The 20,272-nt window shown below is 37.6% G+C and overlaps 1 protein-coding gene across 1 annotated transcript; it reads left to right on the top strand.

Moving 5' to 3' along the window:
• The first annotated feature begins 2,431 nt into the window (after positions 1 to 2,431).
• Positions 2,432 to 18,667, top strand: CHORDC1 (cysteine and histidine rich domain containing 1). Its single transcript, XM_058824670.1, has 11 exons — positions 2,432 to 2,541; positions 5,922 to 5,971; positions 7,993 to 8,049; positions 8,529 to 8,689; positions 9,258 to 9,358; positions 10,270 to 10,328; positions 11,341 to 11,411; positions 11,687 to 11,792; positions 12,866 to 12,985; positions 13,609 to 13,671; positions 14,194 to 18,667. The coding sequence occupies exons 1-11, from the start codon at positions 2,478 to 2,480 to the stop codon at positions 14,335 to 14,337; spliced, it is 996 nt and encodes a 331-aa protein (XP_058680653.1). The 5' UTR covers positions 2,432 to 2,477; the 3' UTR covers positions 14,338 to 18,667.
• The last annotated feature ends 1,605 nt before the right edge of the window (positions 18,668 to 20,272 follow it).

Here is a 20,272-nt window from a genome sequence, read left to right as displayed (position 1 = left end):
ACCTAATACAAGATCCAATCACTAAAGGCACCATAAAAGCTTGTCTAACACTCTGGAATCCAACACTTTGGAAGACTTTGAAACTGAAAATAAAGGGCAAAACACAAAAATTACGTACTTTTCATATTTTAAGTTCTACGGAACCAAAATCCAGTGATCATCCATTACACTATTATTCCTTATCACTCTGAATCTCAAATGAAAAGATTCTACACAAAATAAATAGGAATAAATTAAATTTAAGTCTGTCATGCCCACAAGATGATAATCTAAATCTTATTTGAACAAGTTACTTTCTACCTTTCTACCTTTCCAAAACTGTTGAAAGCCTCTCATGCCTTCCTATCAAGCACAAAAAAATGCCTTTTTGAAGCTGTGCAGACTTCTGTGAGATGAGGATTACGTACTGTCAATTAGTATTGTTTTGTGCCAAATACACACAATTTCAAGAGCTTATTACAAACCATTATTTGCTTCTATAGTGTTCTGGGAAACAAAACACCTCATTCTATTTAGTATCACATACAAAGACAATGGATACAGTTTGGTCACTTTCAGAGATCTGACTGTGTGTGTTAAAATTAACAACAAACTGAGTCTTCAGGTGAATTTTCTTTAATGCCATACACTGTAGAATTTTGAATTATGAAGCAAATGCATTCTTTTTTGATTTCTGTCTGGAAGATATAAAGGCAGGTCTCCATATCAGTGAGACAGCAATTAGGTGGGGAATCTATACATGATACTTTTTGGGAACACATGGATTGTATTTTTATTTTCACAAGTCTCCTCTGAGTGTTAGAAGCAAACTCCATTACTAATGTCATAGGAATGCTACTGTTTAATCCAGTAAATACCATACTGCTAAAATAACTCCTCCTGAATTTTAAAAAAATATTCTTTGAACAGAAATTGAAGCTGCCTCTGCAGAAGCGTAACTTTTTTGCATTTTTGCAAAATGTTGGCTCCTTCTAAAATGGATGTATGCTTGCACGCTATGGCTGAAATGCAACCACGGTCACAGAAATACCACAAAACTTATTTTATGGATATAAATCCCATTTTATTTTCATGTGGCACTTTCACTGACAAGGAAACATGAATTGTATGTTTTAAGATCAATTTTTCACCTTATGAAGAACTGATAACGTAATGATGTAATGATGCACGTCCACCCATATGCAACATTTTTGTCCACCTTCTACTTATTTTAAAAGACATATAACAAAAAAGAAATAATGCTTTTATCTAGAAATAGAAGCATTCTTATGTATCCCCTTTCTTTCCAAACTCTTATTACCACCTGCATTTATACACTAAAAGGCTTCTGGTAAATAGCAAGAGAATGGAGTTTTTTTCTTTAAACTACAAGATGCCTCAGTAGGAAATGCAGATCAGAAAGAAGCACTCGGTATTCAATGGCTCAAACAAATGTGTACCTTTATGTGACACACACATAAAAAGATGCCAGCAGACATCAGGCATCAACTCACAAGTTTGCAGAAGATCAGAGCTACATCAGAAGCAGTCTCCTGATGATCCTTTTGCATCCTGAAACTCCTTTGTAAGAGGCACTTTTTTTGTTCATTCTGTGCAGGCATGCAGAATTTCTCATAGTCTGTACAAACACCTGGGCAATTCTATTTTAAAAGCTGTGCTGTAGGTGTTTAACTAGGAGGAATCAGTTTGTAATTGCTCACAGTAATGTAGATGCCTGTAGTTATGTATTTAGAATAGCATGTAGTGACAAGAGAAGGAATGGCTTCAAACTGAAAATTTTAGACTCAGTAGTAGGAAAACATTTATTTTGAGGGTGCTGAGGCAGTGGGACAGTGGATGCCTGATCCCTGGTGTTCCAGGCCAGGTTGGATGGAGCTCGGAGCACCGTGGTCTAGTGAAGTGTCCTTCCCTATGGTGGTGGGGTTGGAATTAAATAATCTCGAAGGTCCCTTCCACTGCAAACTATTCTATGATTTTAAATGCAACCTCTATAATGCACACTACACAGAGCATGTGTAAGTTGGTCAGCTGTCAGGAGCCGCCGGGTAAACTTTCAGGGAACTAACAGAACATAAATTAGTGTTTTTCATAATAGGCTTCTGACGCTGGCATCTGTGCTTCTGTGCAGATGAGACAGCCTTTTAATACGTACACACAAACATTTATTTCAAATCAAACTCAAAAGCGGCAGAAGTTCTCCGGAGGCCGAGCATTCGCCCACAGCCGCGGCCCCATTCACTGCGGGGCCCAGCGCCCGGCGGTTCCGCGGCCCCACAGTAGCGCCTGCGCGGCCGCGCGCCCGCTCTCGCCGGCCCCCGAAGCTTCGTGAAGATTCCGGAAGGCTCCGGCCGGCTCTTTCCGCCGCCGGAGCTGCCCCGCCCCCGGGGCTGCTGCCCGGCTTCCTTCCTTCCTCCCCTCTTCCTTCCGCCGTGTTCCAGTGGGCTCTCCCGGGCGGCGGGGCAGGAGGTGCCGTGGCCATGTCGCTGCTCTGCTACAACCGGGGCTGCGGGCAGCGCTTCGACCCCGAGAACAACACGGAGGGTGAGGGCGGCGGAGGGGCCGGGGCGCGGTGCCTCCCTGGCCGCCAACGCGGGGAGCGGGGGCGGCCCCGGCGCTCTGCGGGGCGGTGTGAGCCCGTCCCGGCCGGGCCCGGGCCCCGCGGCGCTGCGGGGCTCTCAACCGGCCCCGGGTGCGGCTGCCCGGGGACACGCGTGTGGGGCCGGGGCGGGCCCGGCGCTGCACGGCGCTGTCATGTGTGCCAAAGGCTCTCAAGGCCAGCGTGGGCTTCTCTGCTGAGGGCCGGCCTCTGTGGGTGTTGCATTCATCTCAGTTACCAGCGGGTTTTTGGTTTTTAGTTTGGTTGGCTGGTTGGTTTGGTTTTTGTTTTTGGGTTTTTTTGTGGTTTTGTTTTTTTTTTTTTAGTTTAAGTGTGTGGACTTGCAGCAGGTAATTAAATGTGCCTGAATTGCACACATGTGCCTGCTCTTCCAAGTGCCTTGAGCGCTTGCAGTGCTTCTGTGTTTGCTGAGAAAGCTAGTGAAGCATGTTTAAACGTATTTAAACCCCTCTGTCGTTTGGGGTTTCATAATTCCGCAGAGGTGCAGAAGGGTGAGTTAAGTTTTCTTTCAGAAGGCTCGCCCTCACCTGGGTTATAAAGTAACTGTGTTGGTTGGATTTCTAGAATGCTCTCTTTGTAGTAATTTAAGTTTTAGTGACCCCCAGGGCTAGAAGTAGGCTAACATGTTCTAGCTTGTACATTTTTCATGGTTTAGAACCGTGGCAATAAAGAGTGTTTATTTTTCTGAGCTACGTGGTTTTGCATAGACAGGGGCAACATATTGAGTAGGATTTGCTAATGTTAGTAACAGCAGAAGTGGGCACAGTTGTGGAATGCTTACATTTAGGGATCTATTCCACCACCGTCCCCTACACCCCTTTGCCCCAAAAGGCAAACCAGATATTTATTGTTTAAAAAAAAAAAAAAGAAATCCTATTAGGACTTGTGACTTGTGCTCCTTATAAAAGTAACACTTCTTTACAGTTTGTGATCAAGCTGTAGTAAACTAGGTCAGGTTGGCATGGCTATATGCTAGCTCTGTGGTGCTTGGGTTGGGGAAACAATTTCATGGCATGCAGTTTGTTTCAGTAAGTGGCTGGAACGTGTAGTGGAATCACTGTGCCCTAGACTAAGCATTTCTGAAGGCAAATGCAATTATTTACAGATCTCTGCAGACAACCAGGTTTTGCATATGGGTGACCCCTGCAAATATCTACTTTGATATTTTAATGAAAGGACTAATAAAGTGCTTTAAGGATGCAGCAGTAAGGTGATAGTAGTGTGTGCATGGTAGGATCAGTTTGACTATGAAATTGACATAAAAAAAGCTCCAAACAAACAAAAACCTGATAAATTATAGTACTTGTGTCTCCAGAAATTATCTGAGGGTTAGAGAAAATGGCTTGGAAATACTTTGGTGTTCCTGGTAAAGGGAAGATGTTAACAGCAGTGGAGAGGTAACTTGTTTGTTTGTTTGGGGTTTTTTTCAGTGAAAATGTAGAATAGCAACCAAGAGCTGCAGCAATCTGATCTCATACAAATCAGAACTAGGATAAGCTTTTATCTGCTTGTATCCTAATTTTCTGTTGGGCTCGGTGTGAGCACAGACAGGCTGGTGCTTTGCTGTGCTCTAGCAGGCTCAGTGGTCAGAACCCGCTGGCTCTGCTGAGGCTCTGCAGAGCTCCTTGTCCTGGCACCTCCTCTCCTGGAGCACGCAGGGCCCTCAGGAGGCAGCAGCCAAGCAGGCTGTCGTTTGCTCCACCTGGTACCTACTGCAGGGCAGGCTCCAGGGAGTGAGGAGAATGGATTGCACTTGGCCAGATGGACCACCAGCACTTGTCTGTGTCTGCCTTGAGCTGGAGCGTAGCCACCCCTGAGTTAGTTGATTTTGTGATGGTTCTGGTCTCTAAAACGGTAGCTGTTACTAGCAGCATCTCTCTAGTGAATAATTAGAAATGTTCATTTAAGTCTTCTGACTCAGAAATAATCTTTGCTACAAAACAGAGTTTATTTTTACTCTCATGGTACTTACAATGACATACTTTCATACTTTTTGAAAAGAATAACCTCTGCTTTTATTTGATTTAACAATGAAGTCCAGGTCATTATGCAAAATAACCACCTTTTTCCTTTTTGATTTTCCTGTGAGGTTTGCCAGTGTTAGCTTTTCATGCTGAAACTGAAGGAATTGGTAGAGGTTTATGGAAATATTTGTAAGTCTTGCTGGAGGACTAATGTCCTAAAATATGTGCATTTTGAGTTTAGGTGGGAACTGATATCCCTCAGACTGTATTAGTGCTTTAAACACAGGCACTGAATATAAAATCAAAGGAAATTGTACAAAATTAGGTTTCTTTAAAAATCTACATTTTTATAAAAAAGATAAAACCATTTGGGTTGGGTTTTTTCCTATTAAATATCTGTAGGCAGATTGCTAATGGAGTTATTTATCATTTTTTTCTTTTGCTTCCTATTATGTGCTTTGTAACTGTTTGTGTCACTTTTAAGTGTTTCTAATTTTGCTTTAAAGGCTAAAATATAGTGCTTAGTCAAGTCAGTAAAATACTGTCCATGCAGTAACTGTCAGTAAGAAGTTATATAATCACAGCAGTTTTATTACATGTTAAAAGAATACAAGTAAAAGAGAACAGCTGTGTAATGTTGATAAACATTTGTGAATACAAACACTTTCATTAATAGAGATTGTACATTATACACATAAAAACAGTGTAGTGTTTGTACAGAATCTATTAGTAATAACTAGTATTGATACATCAAAATTGCCTGCATGTGGAAGACTCACCCTTGGGTTCAAATCCTTAGGTGGCTTAGGATTCTACAAACATTTAAAGAAAACGAAGTAGTTGCTGTTCAAATCATGAACTCATGATTTGTATCAAGAGACTTTTTTAACAGAATACTTCTCGACAAAGCTCTGATCAGGTTCAAAAAGATGTATTTGAAGCCATAAATCAGTGTTTTCTGTCTGTCAGGTAGCCATAGGGTCACCTTCTTACTTCTGCAAAATACCTGTAAGGCCTGATTACTGATGGAGGCGGGGATGATCCATAGAGAGTTTCCTTGTTCCTCATGGAAGTAGTAGTTTGTCTTAGATACCTGCTTTCTAGTTTGTGTTGTGTAATCCTCAAGAAGAAAGAAGACCTCATTATTTATGTTTATTATATGCACTCAGATTGCTTTTTTGGAGGAATCTGGATTTTTCTGAGTAATGATGTGCCCTCAGGGAAGTGGGACAGCTCATGGCATACATTAATTGTGAATGTGGCATTTTTGCTGGGTTTGTAATCATATGAATAAATATTCTTGGTGTGCCTCAATATTAATAATAATCATTGTCTTCTAGGTTCATGCACATACCATCCAGGTGTGCCCGTTTTTCATGATGCTCTCAAGGTAAGTATGCATCTGTCCTTTTAAGTATTTTCTATTATCTGCTTGGTTTTTCATCTTTTTAATTTCATATCTTTCAGTGTTGAGAAACTGATGTTCAGCCTATCATGAACAACCCCATGAAATTAGAAAAGCACAGTTACTAATTCCTGAAAAAGAAATTTAAAACTCCACTCATATGGTCTAAATGCCATGCAAGTCTAGATGACTGTTTCCTGTTGATTAACTGACTTTAGGTCTCTCAGCAGTGTAATTAGGTCCTCTAAATAGGACTGTGGAGCCATTGAGAGGTTTCATACTCTTTAAATTAATTAACCTGCTTGGAATTCAGAGCAGCTGCTTGTGGTCTAATGTGGCCAGGGCACTAATGTGTATGTGACATTTGTCTGCTGTAATACACAGTCATGTTCATTAATCAGCCAAATGAGAATGTTGGTTGAATTGGGACTGGTCACCCCTGCCTCTTATGCAACTGTCCAGGATTCTTGGGCTCCATCTTCAGTGAAGAATTAAATGTACCTGTCATGGGTCTCCAGTGCTTAGCCCAACTGCACAGCCCATCCTTGGTTTTGTGCTAAACTGTTTTCCCTCTTCAAGGATCTACTGGATGCATACAAAGTGCTTACAGGGGATCATTTCAGACATAACTGCTGAAACAGTGCTGGAAATCATTCTAATAATTTAATTGTGTGTAGTCAAAATTCTGGTGTCCAAAAATGGAGCCTGGCTCTTTATTAATACTGATGTAGCCTAAGTGGCTTTTCTTAGAGCACTAAACTGCTGTTTAGATGAGCTTTGAGGGAGTGAGTGGGTTGTTTTTTTTCTTAGTACTTAGGAACTACTTCTGCTGGAAGTGCATTTCCTCTCAACAATGTGGTGTCTTTTGGCCTTGTGAAAGCTTCTGCATTTGTGCTGGGCAGTGTGTTTGCTCTGAGCTGTTGCTTATATTGCAATACCTGACTCTGGAATCAACCATCGTGTTTCACTGGCAAACTGGGGCAAACACTCTTAGATCAAATAATGTACAGTTGCTTAGACAATGGTAAATTTTTTGTACAAAATTACAGCTGTACTCAGAGCACAGTACAAAAATCTTCTACATAATTATGAAGAAAGAAATTATTCAGTTAGCTAAAAACTTTATGTTTACTCCCTTTTTCTCTTACATACTCACTGTTTACAAACAAGTACCACTTTCCTCCTTCTCCTTATCCTGCCTCTTGCCTCTTAATTAAAAATTTATCATAATTGCAAGTGTGCAGTTTTCTTCATGCTATGAGTTCTAGATAATCTAGGTGGGCAGGATGAACCTTTTGTCTCCTCAGTTGTGGAAATAGTTTATATTTTGAGGGTATTTTAGAACCACCTACCTAAAACCCATTGTGTTGCACCACTTAAGCTTTCAAAGCAGTGGTGCATTAGTCAATCTGTTGCTTCTAATAAGCTTCTTTGAGTTCTAAGATATATTATTCACAGTGGCAAGGCAATTTGCTCTAAAGTTGAATTTCTGGTTTATATAATAAAAAGTGCTCTTGATTGATGTAGTTGGATAGCTGTGCAATGCACATATCCAACTCTGTTGGTGGAAGATAAGAAATTGAAATATCTGAGTGGTGCTCAAGGAAAAAAATAAATCCCTCTCATTTTTGGAAGAGGGCCTTGAGCATTGAGCCACAGGTGAGCCTGGTCTCAGGTGTAGTCTTTGTTTGTTTTGCTTACATGTTACTTAATCAGATGAAGTAACATTTCTGTTCTCAGTTGCACAGAGTTGGCAGCTAACTTGTCATGGAAGTATTGCCTCACATTTACTGAACTTTTTGATTAAGTCAGCACCAGCAAACTATAAGACTTCCCTGACTTTTAAAAATGCAGATGATACTATTGTCCACAGTAGGGAAGAAAACAGTTGCTAATTTTGATATGCCACATCTTTTAAAGAAAAATAATAAATATTTTGCATTTTTAAAGCTGTTGTCAAGTTCAGTGGTCATGCCTATGTTTTTTCTCTTCCAAAATGTTTGTAGGGCTGGTCATGTTGTAAGAGGAGAACAACAGACTTTTCTGACTTCTTAAGCATTGTGGTATGTACTCATGATTCTTTACAATTTCTATACTTGTCAAGTGACAGTGATTAATATTAAATGGTGCATGTGCTTACATGTTTTAAATTAGCCTAATTCTATTGAAACTGTCTTAATTCTTATATGCTCTATTTTTTTTCATATAATGCTGAAGTCAAAGCTCATTTTCAAGCTTTGTTAAAATGATCAAAATAGGTTTGGCTAGAACTGCTTGCTAATTAAGAAGAATGGTCAGCATCTATTGCCTCTTTCTTGACTACACAAAGTATGTGTTTTTCTTTTAACTTATATAGAAAATGAGAGTATTTTCCACTTTAGTGGTAGGGTTTCCTTTGCAGCCAGTGTTAAGAGTGGGCTACAGGAAAAGATGGAGCTGAAGAAATGAGTCAAGAAGACTTGTTGCAGTTTTTGTTGATTTGTAATGTATGTGCACTAAACTGCATTTATATATAAATTAAAACATATGCTTTCCACAATAGGGCTGTACAAAGGGTTTCCATAACAGCGAGAAACCACCTGAGCCTGTTAAACCAGAAGTCAAAACTACCTCTGAGCGAAAGGAGCTAGCTGAACTGAAACCCAAATTTCAAGAACACATAATTCAGGCACCAAAACCATTGGAAACAATTAAGAGACCAAGGTACGGTATATGCAACTTAAGGTTTTCCTAATTTGTAGTCAGTTGGTCAAGTTAAAGCTTGCTTGGTTATTCAGTGTTGTACATTTCATGAAGTCTAGAAATTCTAAAATTAACCTTAGAAGACCTTGGTTTTGGTAGAAGTGATGTTGTTATCCTGAGCTTCAAAATATGAGAAAAGAATTCTGGTTATGAAAAAGAATTGCTTGATCTTTCAACACAATAAGTGAAAATTGAAGTCTATAACCTCATAGCTTAAAATGCCACTAGAAACTGTTTTAAATATTTTAAACAGTAATGAAAATAATTTGGGGACGCTTCTATTGAGATTCCTTAGTATCTCTGATTTATTTTTATTTTTGTAGAATATTTAGGATTTCCAGTTGACTGCCTTCTAAGTTTCTAGTCTGTTTTTTCATGAACAGTACAGATTGGCATTTACAACTGTAGTTTGTTTGTTGAAGGGAGGTTTGAAAGGAAGAGCCTTGTAGGAAGATTAAAAGTTACTACTTTGTTTTCTATAAATTCTTTCTCATGAAGTAAGTTGACACTAATACATGGATTTTTTTAGCCCAGATGAGCCAATGACAAATTTGCAGCTGAAAGTGTCAGCTTCCTTGAAACAAGCTCTCGATAAACTGAAACTGTCATCAGAAAATGAAGGGAGAAAAGGTAAGGAGACAGGGAGATTAAGTAGGTGTGTGATGCTAAGTGTCACAAAAATAAATGAAATGCTGATCTTGTCATTTCTGAAGTGATAGTTTCCTTAATAATCTGAAATACCTTCCAGTCCAGGAAATGATGGTTGAAGTTCAGATGTGGGTAACATGGAGACTTGGTTGTCAGGAGCAGTTCATTGTCATTAGCATTATTTGAACTGTGTCTTTTCTAAGATTTTGTTTAGAATGTCAGTAATGGGAACATCCATTTCTGAATATGTGACTGACAGAGTTACCAAGAAATGAGCTTTACTTCCTATTATTGCAGAGACAGTATCATATAAAGCCTTCATAAATTGGTGGAATTCCTTGGAAGACTAGTTGGTTCTCCCTTGTCTGTTTTTCCTCTTTCTTCTTCCCACATTTTATTTGGAATTTGGTTCCAGAACTATACTGCTCCTTAAGTAACTTTATAATTTCAGCCTACGCTTGTGGCTGTTTTATGCTCTTTTGTTCTTGTGCCAAGCTAATTTAGCTCTTCTTTCTCCATGGTAGCCAAATTATTTCCTTGTGTGCATTTATATACAGCAGTTGAAGCCTTTTACATTCTTGGTTTTACAAAACTGAACTAGGTGAATGATTGTTCACTTCCCCTGTGATTGTAATGATCCTCTTCATCTTTTTTTATTTACCCCACTTAAAATGTGTAAAGATACCGAGCCTAGAATTTGATGCATAGGTAATACAGCTTTTGGAATGTTTCTCTCTACCTCTCTAGCAGATTTCACTGTCAGGCAAAAAATAGAATCTTGAAGAGGAAGGTTTTTCTAATCTCCTCCTCGGCTCATTTTAGTTGTTAATAAAGCAAAGTGTTCAGTCGATTATATAATTCATTTGCTATTTTCTGTAATAATCTGTTTACAGAGGAAGATAGTGATGAAATCAAGATTGGGACGGCATGTAAAAATGCAGGCTGTTCAAAAGTAAGTGGTTTAGTTGTACTCTAAATGCAGCTGCTCAGCTATTAAGTGAGCAGTTTTGGGTTTTTGTATGCTACAAGTTAATTTGGAAAAGGCACAAAGTCCATTGGGTTTAACAAATGCATATTTGATAGCATGCTTTAGTATGAACAAATGTGAGTTGTTCGCAGAAAGTTGAAGATTTTTTTTCCTAAGCCTGTCATGAACTTCTAATTAGTGAGCTTGTCAAATCCATGGTACTGAGGTGTTTCAACTTAACATATTAAATATAGTGTTGGTGAGAGGTGGCTTACTGATAACACTTGAGTTGCTCTTGATAATGTGTATAGATCAGAAGTATCTACAGATCTTAACAGTTAATGCTTCCTTCAAGAAGAATTAAAAAGTCAGTGTTTTAACACATCTAGTACCAAAATTAGTCATTATATTATGTAGTCATTTTAAGTGAAAATTACACTGACAGGCTTGTTTTGTACAAAACGGGACAGTAAAATTTAAATAGCTATTTTACCTGGCAGATTTTGCATTATCTACTGAAGCTCTGGTGGGAGGAGAACTTTGGCAGTCTTTTTGTTGGGAAGAACTGACCTGATATTCAGTGGCTAAGTTGTATATTGTTTATTTTTACTTTCTGTAAAGAATCCAAGTGTTTTATGAATGACAGATTTAATTTATTTTCAAGTTAAGTTCTTGTTTTCTCTGAATACTCAGAGTATTCTAAAGACAAAAATCTCTATGAGGATCTGCAGTAACCTTTATGAGCATAGGTGGTGTCACCATTGATGTATGCCACTGAACTAATATAAAGTACAGCTTCTTAGCAGTGCCAGAGAACCTTCTGTGAAGGAAGGTTGAACACTAACTTTGAAAAGCTAGAACAAGCCATTAAATCTAGAGTATTTACCCAAAAGCTTTGTCGTACTTTGGTCATTATTTCTGGGTTTTGTTGTGTTTTAATTTATTCCTTGCTCCAAATCCTTAGCAGTAATACTCTTTAAATGCTTTGTCCCACCAGACATATGAAGGACCGCACAGCACAGAAGAAGTATGTATATACCATTCTGGTGTACCTATTTTCCATGAAGGGTTAGTATTCAGCTAACTTCCATTTTTGTACCTCTGTTCTGTGAAGAGTTAGTATTCAGTTAACTTCAGGTCTTTATAACTAGTTTATTGTGTATTCTTACTTTCTTCGTAAATGTTGCCTTGATTTATTCTCTATTCCCTCTTCTATCAAAAATGACAATGCTTGAAAAGAGTATACGGAAGTAACAGTAATCCTGCATAAAAGAAAGAGCTTAAATGTTCACTGTAAACAGTGTCCTAAATATTGTTTGTTAATTACTTTGCGAACTTTCAAGGATGAAGTATTGGAGCTGTTGTAAAAGAAAAACTTCTGACTTCAATACATTTTTAGCTCAAGAAGGCTGCACAAGAGGAACACACGTATGGACTAAAAAGGATGCAGTAAGTAGCATTAAGATTGCATTCTGTAACTGGCTATTCTGAATTTTGAATACTGAAATGTAGTTTGTAGCTTGATTGAGTTATTATTGTAGCTGACCTTAGCTGACCTATTACAGATCACCACCTTTGACATAATGTGGAAGCTACATAATGTACATAGCAGGAAAACTGAGAAATGGAGTGTGAAGTAGTGTGGGGTACAGGAGTAACTGATTCTTTAAGAATATTGTATTTGGTCACGTGATGGATACAGGTGAACAAAAAGTTCTTGTTATGAATGTGTTGTCTGTTGCTGAGGCAAAAAGGGTTTGACACTGCAAACATCATGAATATTTAACAAAAGAAAAGAAAAATAAGTTATAAAAAGTGTAGTTTCATGACTTCATTCCAGAGCAATTACTTCATAAATCCTTTACTTCTTTTAAATCTTATAATTGCTGCTTGCTTTGAATATTTATATTTTTGTTCAAGAACTATTTGCAAGTGCAAAAAGTAGGGATTAAAAAAAAGTTGAAGTGGTGAGTCTAAAGCAGGAGAGTGTAGAAAAAGACTAAAGAGTTTCTCCACATTTAAAGAAACCATGAGAATATTAATTGTATGTGTATTGAGATAATCCGCTTCTATCCAGCAAGGGGTTTTTTACCTTAGCTTTTTGCTTTTATTTTGAGGGTTTTTTTCACAGTTTACTTGCTTTTTCTGCATTGGAGAACAGAGAGTAATACTTTTTTTTTGCAGGACTATGAAGCATTGTTGGAGTCACAGTATTCTTTCTCTGTGTTCAGTTCTTTTTTATAACCTACTGGCTAACTGTAGCCTTGGAAAGGAAGTTGATCCACCAAGTACAACATTTTTTTTTGTTGTAGTTTGTTTGAGAGGGAGATACTGAAATTCTTAGTAAAAAGAATTGGAAGTGGAGTCTTGAGTCTTCTGTGAAGATGAAATACAGTCCTTTATTAGCTGTGCTAATTAGCTATTAAAAAAAGTCCTGGGCATTTATGCTGTTAAGCTTGTAAAAACATATTCAAATGTAATTCTAAGTCTTTTTTTCTTCCTATACTTTTTTCCTTATATAGGGTACTAAAGTAGTTCCATGCAGGCATGATTGGCACCAGACTGGAGGAGAAGTGACTGTTTCTGTATATGCTAAAAACTCTGTCCCTGATCTGAGCTACGTGGAAGCTAATAGCACAATGGTGAGCCTCTACCTTAAGTTCAGCAACTTGAACCTAGGAAAATCTGCTCAGTTTTATTTACAAGGCAGAGATAGCATAAGACTCTTTTTTGAGTAACTGCTTTTTCTTGGCATTTGTGTTTGTTCAAGTATGTATAGCTTTTTTCTCCCTTCTGTTTGGACATCTGCACTTTAATGTGTGGGGTTTTTTTAAAGCTGCAATAAAGTATGCAAAAAAAAATCTTTGATTTGACTTCCATAATTAAAACTCAAGCATGATGGGTTTTCATCACCATATGTATAAATAATTATAGAGTCATCATTTACTTGTATTTGACTTAATGTAATTTGATACCATTCTTCATTGTATGCTGTTTCACAGCTACTAATATTAAACAGCTGTTTAAATGCCTCTCTTATTTCTTAATCTAAAATGATAAGATACCAGTGGTCACTGTTGATTGCAACTGTATCATAATCTATTAAAATAGATACTCATCTCTATTTCAGAGGGATAATTTTATCACTTTGGTCATAGTAGGATCCAAGTCCTAAAGTCCTATTCTGTTTAAACATGCTCAGGGTGTCAGATGTTTTATTAACATGATAAACTTTTCTATTTATTTGGGTTTTTTTCCTGTTAAGGTAAATATCCATATTGTATTTGAAGGAGAAAAGGAGTTTCACCGTACTGTGAAGTTATGGGGAGTAAGTATAAAAATATGTTTTCTATTAAAAAGAAACAAACAAAAAATCTAACAAAAAACCCCAAAAGGAAACCGAAGCATAAGCCATTAGCTTTTTCTCTTTCAAAATGGTGTGGTTTTCCTCATTACTCTGTTTTTTGAAATAATTTCTGTTGCATGACATTGAGTAATTACATTTAAATCTGAATAAAATGATCCTGGAGATAAAGTGTGACATCATAATGGGCATTGCTTTGTACCGAAGGTGGCCTTCCAAGGTCCTTTCTGATCCAGCACCATGGTAGTGGTATTGCAGAAAACCCTTGGTTATGTATGTTAGCCAATGTATGTTAGATATGCATCGGCATATGTTTATGCCATAAGCATTCCATAGCTTGGGAATGGGAAACAGTCTTGATTTTTCAAGATACTAGAGGGTTCTTCATCTACCTAAACATCTACTGAAATTTAGTGATGAGGTACTCCCTAACTTAAATCCCCAGTATCTGTTAAATTAAAGCATGAAACACCTTTACTGTTCTAGGTGATCGATGTAAAGAGGAGTTACGTGAACATGACCGCTACTAAGATTGAGCTCACCATGAGAAAAGCAGAGCCCCTGCTATGGGCAAGTCTGGAGTTACCAGTCTCCAACACACAACCAAAACAGGAGAGTTCAGATCAATAACAATTCCAAGAGACGAGTTATTTTCCATAATGAAGTGGTGACTTGCTACTGTAATCAAATATTTAACTTTTATATAGATTTTTTTTTTTTTTTAATGCTAGTTCATCTGTTCCCTTCTAGAAAGAAATTTGACGCACAGCAAATGGGGGTGTAAACTTGAAAGGGTAACAGTTATTTCTGCTCTTGCTCTCATGGGTATGTTTATGCTAGATGTGATGTCTCCATGGGAATTTGGAGTAAAACAGCTATTGCCCTTTGCTTGCAGCCTTCCCTTCCATGCACTGACTATCCCAGTAGATGTGCTCTCTGTTCGCAGTGAGTGTCTTTGTTTTTCAGCTGTTCTGTTTAGTCTGAATGCATTTGGTAGCCTGTGTTAAATTCAACACTGTTATGAAGCTTACAGTAATGCAGATACAAAAATCTGAGACTGAACTGATTGGCATGTAATTCTACATCTAGAGTAAAAGGTTACATAAACAGAAATAGGAAGTTGTACGCTTGTAGACTTTCATGTTCTGAAACGAAGTTTTCTTTCAGTACCTGTTGGCTTATGTAGGAATGAAATGAATGGTGTTATTCCAAGGATTTCAGTACTGCTGACTCCTGCTGTCTTTCATGTATCAAAGCAGATCAGGTTAAAATTTTAAAAAAGGTGGCAAGAAGGGATTATTTTTACTCTTTTATATTTGCTGTTTCAGTAGTTAAATATAAAAGCAAATGGACAGTGAAATGGCTGTATAACTTAGCATTTCATCTGTGAAGAGTATGCAAACAGCAAACTATTGTAAAATTACCAAAGTGCTGTATATATTTGGCAGCCTTTAGAATGTATAGTCTGTCCTATTTTACAGCATTGAAAATATCAAGATTCTTCTCAAAGTAGATGGATATGTGTAGTAGGAGAAGCCAGGACACGCTGTAAGTGTCTTGGTAAAACAATTTCCAAATAGATATGTGTATCTCTTGACTCTGAGGATGGTCATCTAAGAAGCGCAGTTATATACAGGGCAAAACTTAGGAAAACAACATGCTTTACAATCTGTCTCATATTGTAATTGTACCTTTGACTCAACACTTCAGAAGAATACTGTATCTTTTGAGCAGACTGTAATTAGAAATCAAGACCTTAGTTTTGTTTTCAGTTCATCAGTAAAGGTGTGTGGCTGAAAACAGGATAGCTGTAAAGATGTTTTTTTTTTTTTTTTTTTTTTTAATTCAGGCAGCAACACACTCAGTAACATTACTTTCTATTTCTGGTTGGAATAGTTTCTTAAATTTGGCTTGCAGCTGAAATAAAGATGTTTTCCTATTAAAGTAATAAAAAATGCACACCATTTATTGTGCCTAATCCTGTATATGTAAACAAGAGGGTTTGTGGATTGTTAAATGCATGGATGCTCATCTACCAGCCTTGGCAGACCTGGAATAGTGTCAGGAGAAACGCAAGGTGTAGTAAAGGCATTCTGAAGTGAAATGCAGATTTCTGAGAATCTTGCTGTTTTCCAGTAGGTATGATTTGACTCAGATTTCTGTCTCTAACAGTACTTGAAATCCTACTTCATGCTTAAAGTAGTAGGAAATACATTACCAAAGAAACCATCCCTGAACACCAAGAAGGTAACACTGGTGATATAAATATATGTGTACACACGCGTAAAATTGTTTTGGTGCTTCTCTACCTTAATCTCAAGATCCTTTGTCTTCAACTACTTAGTTTGAGCATGGCTGTGTGCTCCTTTGGGCCCTTTTAGAAAATTTCAGCTCTGAGTTCTTCTGTATAGATTCTGTTAACCTCTAATAATGCCTTTTTTTCCTCTTTTTTTTTTTAAATCTGAAAATGTCAGGTACTGCAAAGTGATAGGGTACAAGCTTATAAAATACATGCCTGCCAGGTGGTCCTCTGAAAATTGAACAGATGTTCCTTGATGTGTTCTGAACCAACAAGTAGAGTACTTATTAGTTAGTGTGACACTGAGAACATCAGTGGATGAAAAATTCTAGATAGCTGTAGCTACTAGCATGCCATCTGTGTTGGTGGGTGCAGAAATCTGAACTTGGACAGCAAAATTAGTAGTGCTTAAATGCCAGGATAAAGTTCTTGTTTAACAAGCAAGTTCAAATGTGTCTATGCATATGGATATATAAATATCCTAAATATGTTAAAAAATATGGAAAACATATTTTCTCTTAATTTGCATCCTCATGTGCATTAGGTTTATGTAATGTAAAACCTATTTTAAAGAACTACATGGAAAATGGAATTCCTTGGGAAAACAATTTCTGTTTTTCAGTAAGTTGTATTCTGCCTTAGTGCACTAACAAATAGAGAGAAATGTGGATGAATGGGCCATCTCATGTGAATGCTGCAGACTTTGGGATCCTTTAACTACTTGTTACACTCTTCCAAACTATGTTCTGCTGGTAGCTTAGTCACCTTGACCATAAGTGGGAGAAAGCTCCTGTGAACACAGTCCCCAGTTTTGCTTTTGCTTTTTATTCCTCCTGTTCTTCTCCTATTGTTCATACTTTCAGAACAAAGCTAAAAGATACTTCAGGTGTTCTAAAATGACTCACCCCCCATCAGTGGCAAAACAACCACTTTTAAAGCTTACCTGTTAAAAAAGCAAGCAAACAAATTAAAGGACCCATGAAAACCCCACCAGCTTTGGTCAGGCAAGAAAGTACAGATCGTACAATAACAGCATAGTTTCTGTGCCCTGGGATGCTTTTCAAAATAAAAGTATAAAACCCTTCAGATGGCCTTGACTGCCATAAGCTGTCTGTTTAACTGCAGCAATTCTTAGCAGTTTTTTATAACCGTATGTCTGCATCTATCCTGAAACTCCAAGAGCTGTATCACTCACTGTATTTGAGCAGTTGCTCACAACAGGCTTCAACACACCAAGGGTTGTTCCTGGTGTTTCATGCAATGACATCCTGACATGCATAGTGGTAGCAAACACTTTGATGGAATATTGGCTTGGCTGTAACTTTTATTAGTAAGTATGGAGAGAAGGGAGGCCAACTGTGGTGTACTAAACCAATCATGATGGCTACTTTCTCAAAAGCAAGATTTGTCAAGGAAGCAAAGTGATATCTGATCACAAGCATTCAATAATATGACACTATATTGCAAACCAATATGAGCAGGAGTATTCAGTGTTGAATTCATCCTTTTTTCATGCTCTCAGATCTTGTGCTGTACTTATCAAAATAAGTTGATACAGTCTGACTATATTTTTATAAATGAGTGTTTAAGAGCTGTAGTGTGTTTCAGTATGGGTTTATGTGTTACACATGTAGACAAGCATGTCACATGAGTTAGAGCTGACTGTCCAGGTGCATATAAAACTTCACCTTCATGATCCCTTTATTATACAAAAAATTGCATGGGTATACAAGTTTATGACAGAAATCCTAATATTTTCCCTCATGTATAAGCCCATTTTCCTATCTAACAGATTTCACACCTAACATTACATCTCAGGTAAAAAGTGATAGAGGATGAGAGGAAATGGCCTCAAGTTGCACCAGGGGAGGTTTAGATTGTTAGAAAAAACAGTTTTTATGGAAGGGGTTGTCAGGGATTAGAACAAGCTGCCCAGGGAAGAGTGCAGTCACCGTGCCTGGAGGCGTTTAAAAAAAATACGGGTATGGCACTTGAGGACATGGGTTAATGGTGAACATGGTGGTGGTGCTGCCTTGGTGGCTGGTGACCTTAGAGGCTTTTCCAGTCTTAACAATTCTGTGTTCTTGTATCTGTAAGAACATTTCTTGGAGGAATTGGAATTTATGTGAAATGTTAATACATTGCTAAGCACAGGGCTGATCAGCTATATTGACTCTAAGGTGCTGATACAACTTGACAGAATAATCTTCCATTGGATGGTATATTCTGGATTGTGTACATTATCAAGTCACCATTTCAGTAGTTTAGGAATTAGTTTTACTAGGAATTTTGCCTTCAGAAAAAAATACACCTATTCTACATAATGATGCATTTTTGGCTTGCATTCTTTAAACATGGCATGAGTATTGATTAAATACTATATCTGTTAATGATTGGTCTTTCCCAATTTGCTACTAAATTTTTTGTACTTCTGTTCAGGAAGGAGATCCTTTTTAAAGTAATGAGTTACGTGTCTGGAACACTGTTTAAGGGTGGTAATCATTTTGGCATTATAAGAGTCTTGAATTACAGTTGAAGAGGAGATGACTTTTTGCATGGCTGTTTGATTCTGCACATTCACAAAACGTACACGCAGAAATTAATCTCATGTCTTCATGCTCTAGTTTTTTTCTAAATGTATCCAATAAAATTCTTATTACGTGCTGGTTGCATTTGAGGTTTGTGTTTGACTCCTTTTGTTATGGGTGTGAACTTCCCTGTTTGCAGCATGGTTGTTGAAGTAAACTGTCAGTGGACATTTTCCACATGTAGGTCTATATAGGAGTGAAATTGCATCGCCAAGGGGTTTTTCCCACCTGTTGTTCCTTTCTTTGCTTGTTGCTTTCTAAAGCTACAGCCCAGTCAGGATATGAGTTTTGCAGAAATCTGAGTGTGGTTGCTGAGATGGAGGCCTGTCACATTCACAGAAATACTTCAGTCCAAGACTTTTGATCTGTCACAAACTTAACGGAACAGAAGTGGAATAATTCCAGATACAGTGGCTGTTTCTAAAGTTGCTGATGGTACTGTTGCTTTAATTTTTTTTTCTGGTTTCTTAGAAGAAGAAGATAACTTTCCAAGACCTCTGGCATTCACTCAGTGTAGAAAAGGGTTCACCTCTTGAAGCCTGATATCTTCTATGGTAATAAATACTTGGGCTTTTCCCAAAGTTTGTGTAGATGTTTTGACCAGAGGGTAACCAATGTATTGTCACAGACATTACAAACTAATCCACAGTCAAATGAGTGTTAAGCAGAAAATGAAGCATCCTTTTCAATAAAATATTTTTGTTACCTGCTAGAAACAAGTATTTGAAGAATTAGTTCCTTGTTAAATTTTAAAGCTGCATTGCAACAAAATTCATTTAAAGCTACCTAGAGGCAGATCTTTTACATTACAATGATCTGTGAAATATTTTTAGTCCAGAAACCTTGTTCTCAGAAATGTGATTTAAACCTGTGATAAATACTGATACTGCAATATTATTGCTGAATTCTATGATTGGGAAAAAAACTAACCTGATATACTTCTAGGCTAATGTGCTTAACCTAATTTGTTCCTCCTTAATTGGAAATCAGGCTTGTGTATAACAAGGCAGAGTTGATGCAGTGTGCTTCTATACCCCAAGGGACTTAATTTAGGGGTTTTTTTAAGGGAATGCCTTGTAATCAGGTTATATCATTATGTATATAAACAACCCAAATTTTAAACGTTCTGCTCATAGTCAAAGCAGTTAACATTTGGAGTCTCAACTCACGTTCAAAACCTACAGTAAAGAGGTAGTTTAAGTTCTTTAACTGCAGCTTTGTGAACTGGAAGCTTGTTGGCTCTTCTGTTACCAGAGTTTTACTTTACTGGATAACTTAAGTGGGATGCTTGTGCTTTCCATGAGCAATTAACAGCTGTAAAGAGAAGGTTGGTAAGATGAATGGAGGACAGTGAAATGTAGTTGAAAATACGCTTTTAAGAAAAAGATTGTCACATGTTTGTTGTTGAAAAATAATTCAGAGAAGATGTGCTAAGGGTGATGCAAATGAAAACTCCCAACAGCTGAACTTAACAGTGTTTTATACTTTTCTCACATACCTTTGTAAGGGTTTACCTCCTTGCTGTGTGAGCACAGAGTCGGTGCTTGTTTTGCTCAATAATAAGCTCAACATGTGCATTTATAATTAAACAGCTGTATTGACTCACATTGCCTGAGTACAGTTGGGACTTGTACAGTGAAAAGTGGCCAAAAGTTCAGTGTGGTTTAGTGATAATACC

This window comes from Ammospiza caudacuta, chromosome 2 (assembly GCF_027887145.1).
Source record: "Ammospiza caudacuta isolate bAmmCau1 chromosome 2, bAmmCau1.pri, whole genome shotgun sequence".
Taxonomy (NCBI): Eukaryota; Metazoa; Chordata; class Aves; order Passeriformes; family Passerellidae; genus Ammospiza; species Ammospiza caudacuta.
The sequence above is the reverse complement of the archived record's forward strand: the minus strand, read 5'-3'. Positions and strand labels throughout refer to the sequence as shown.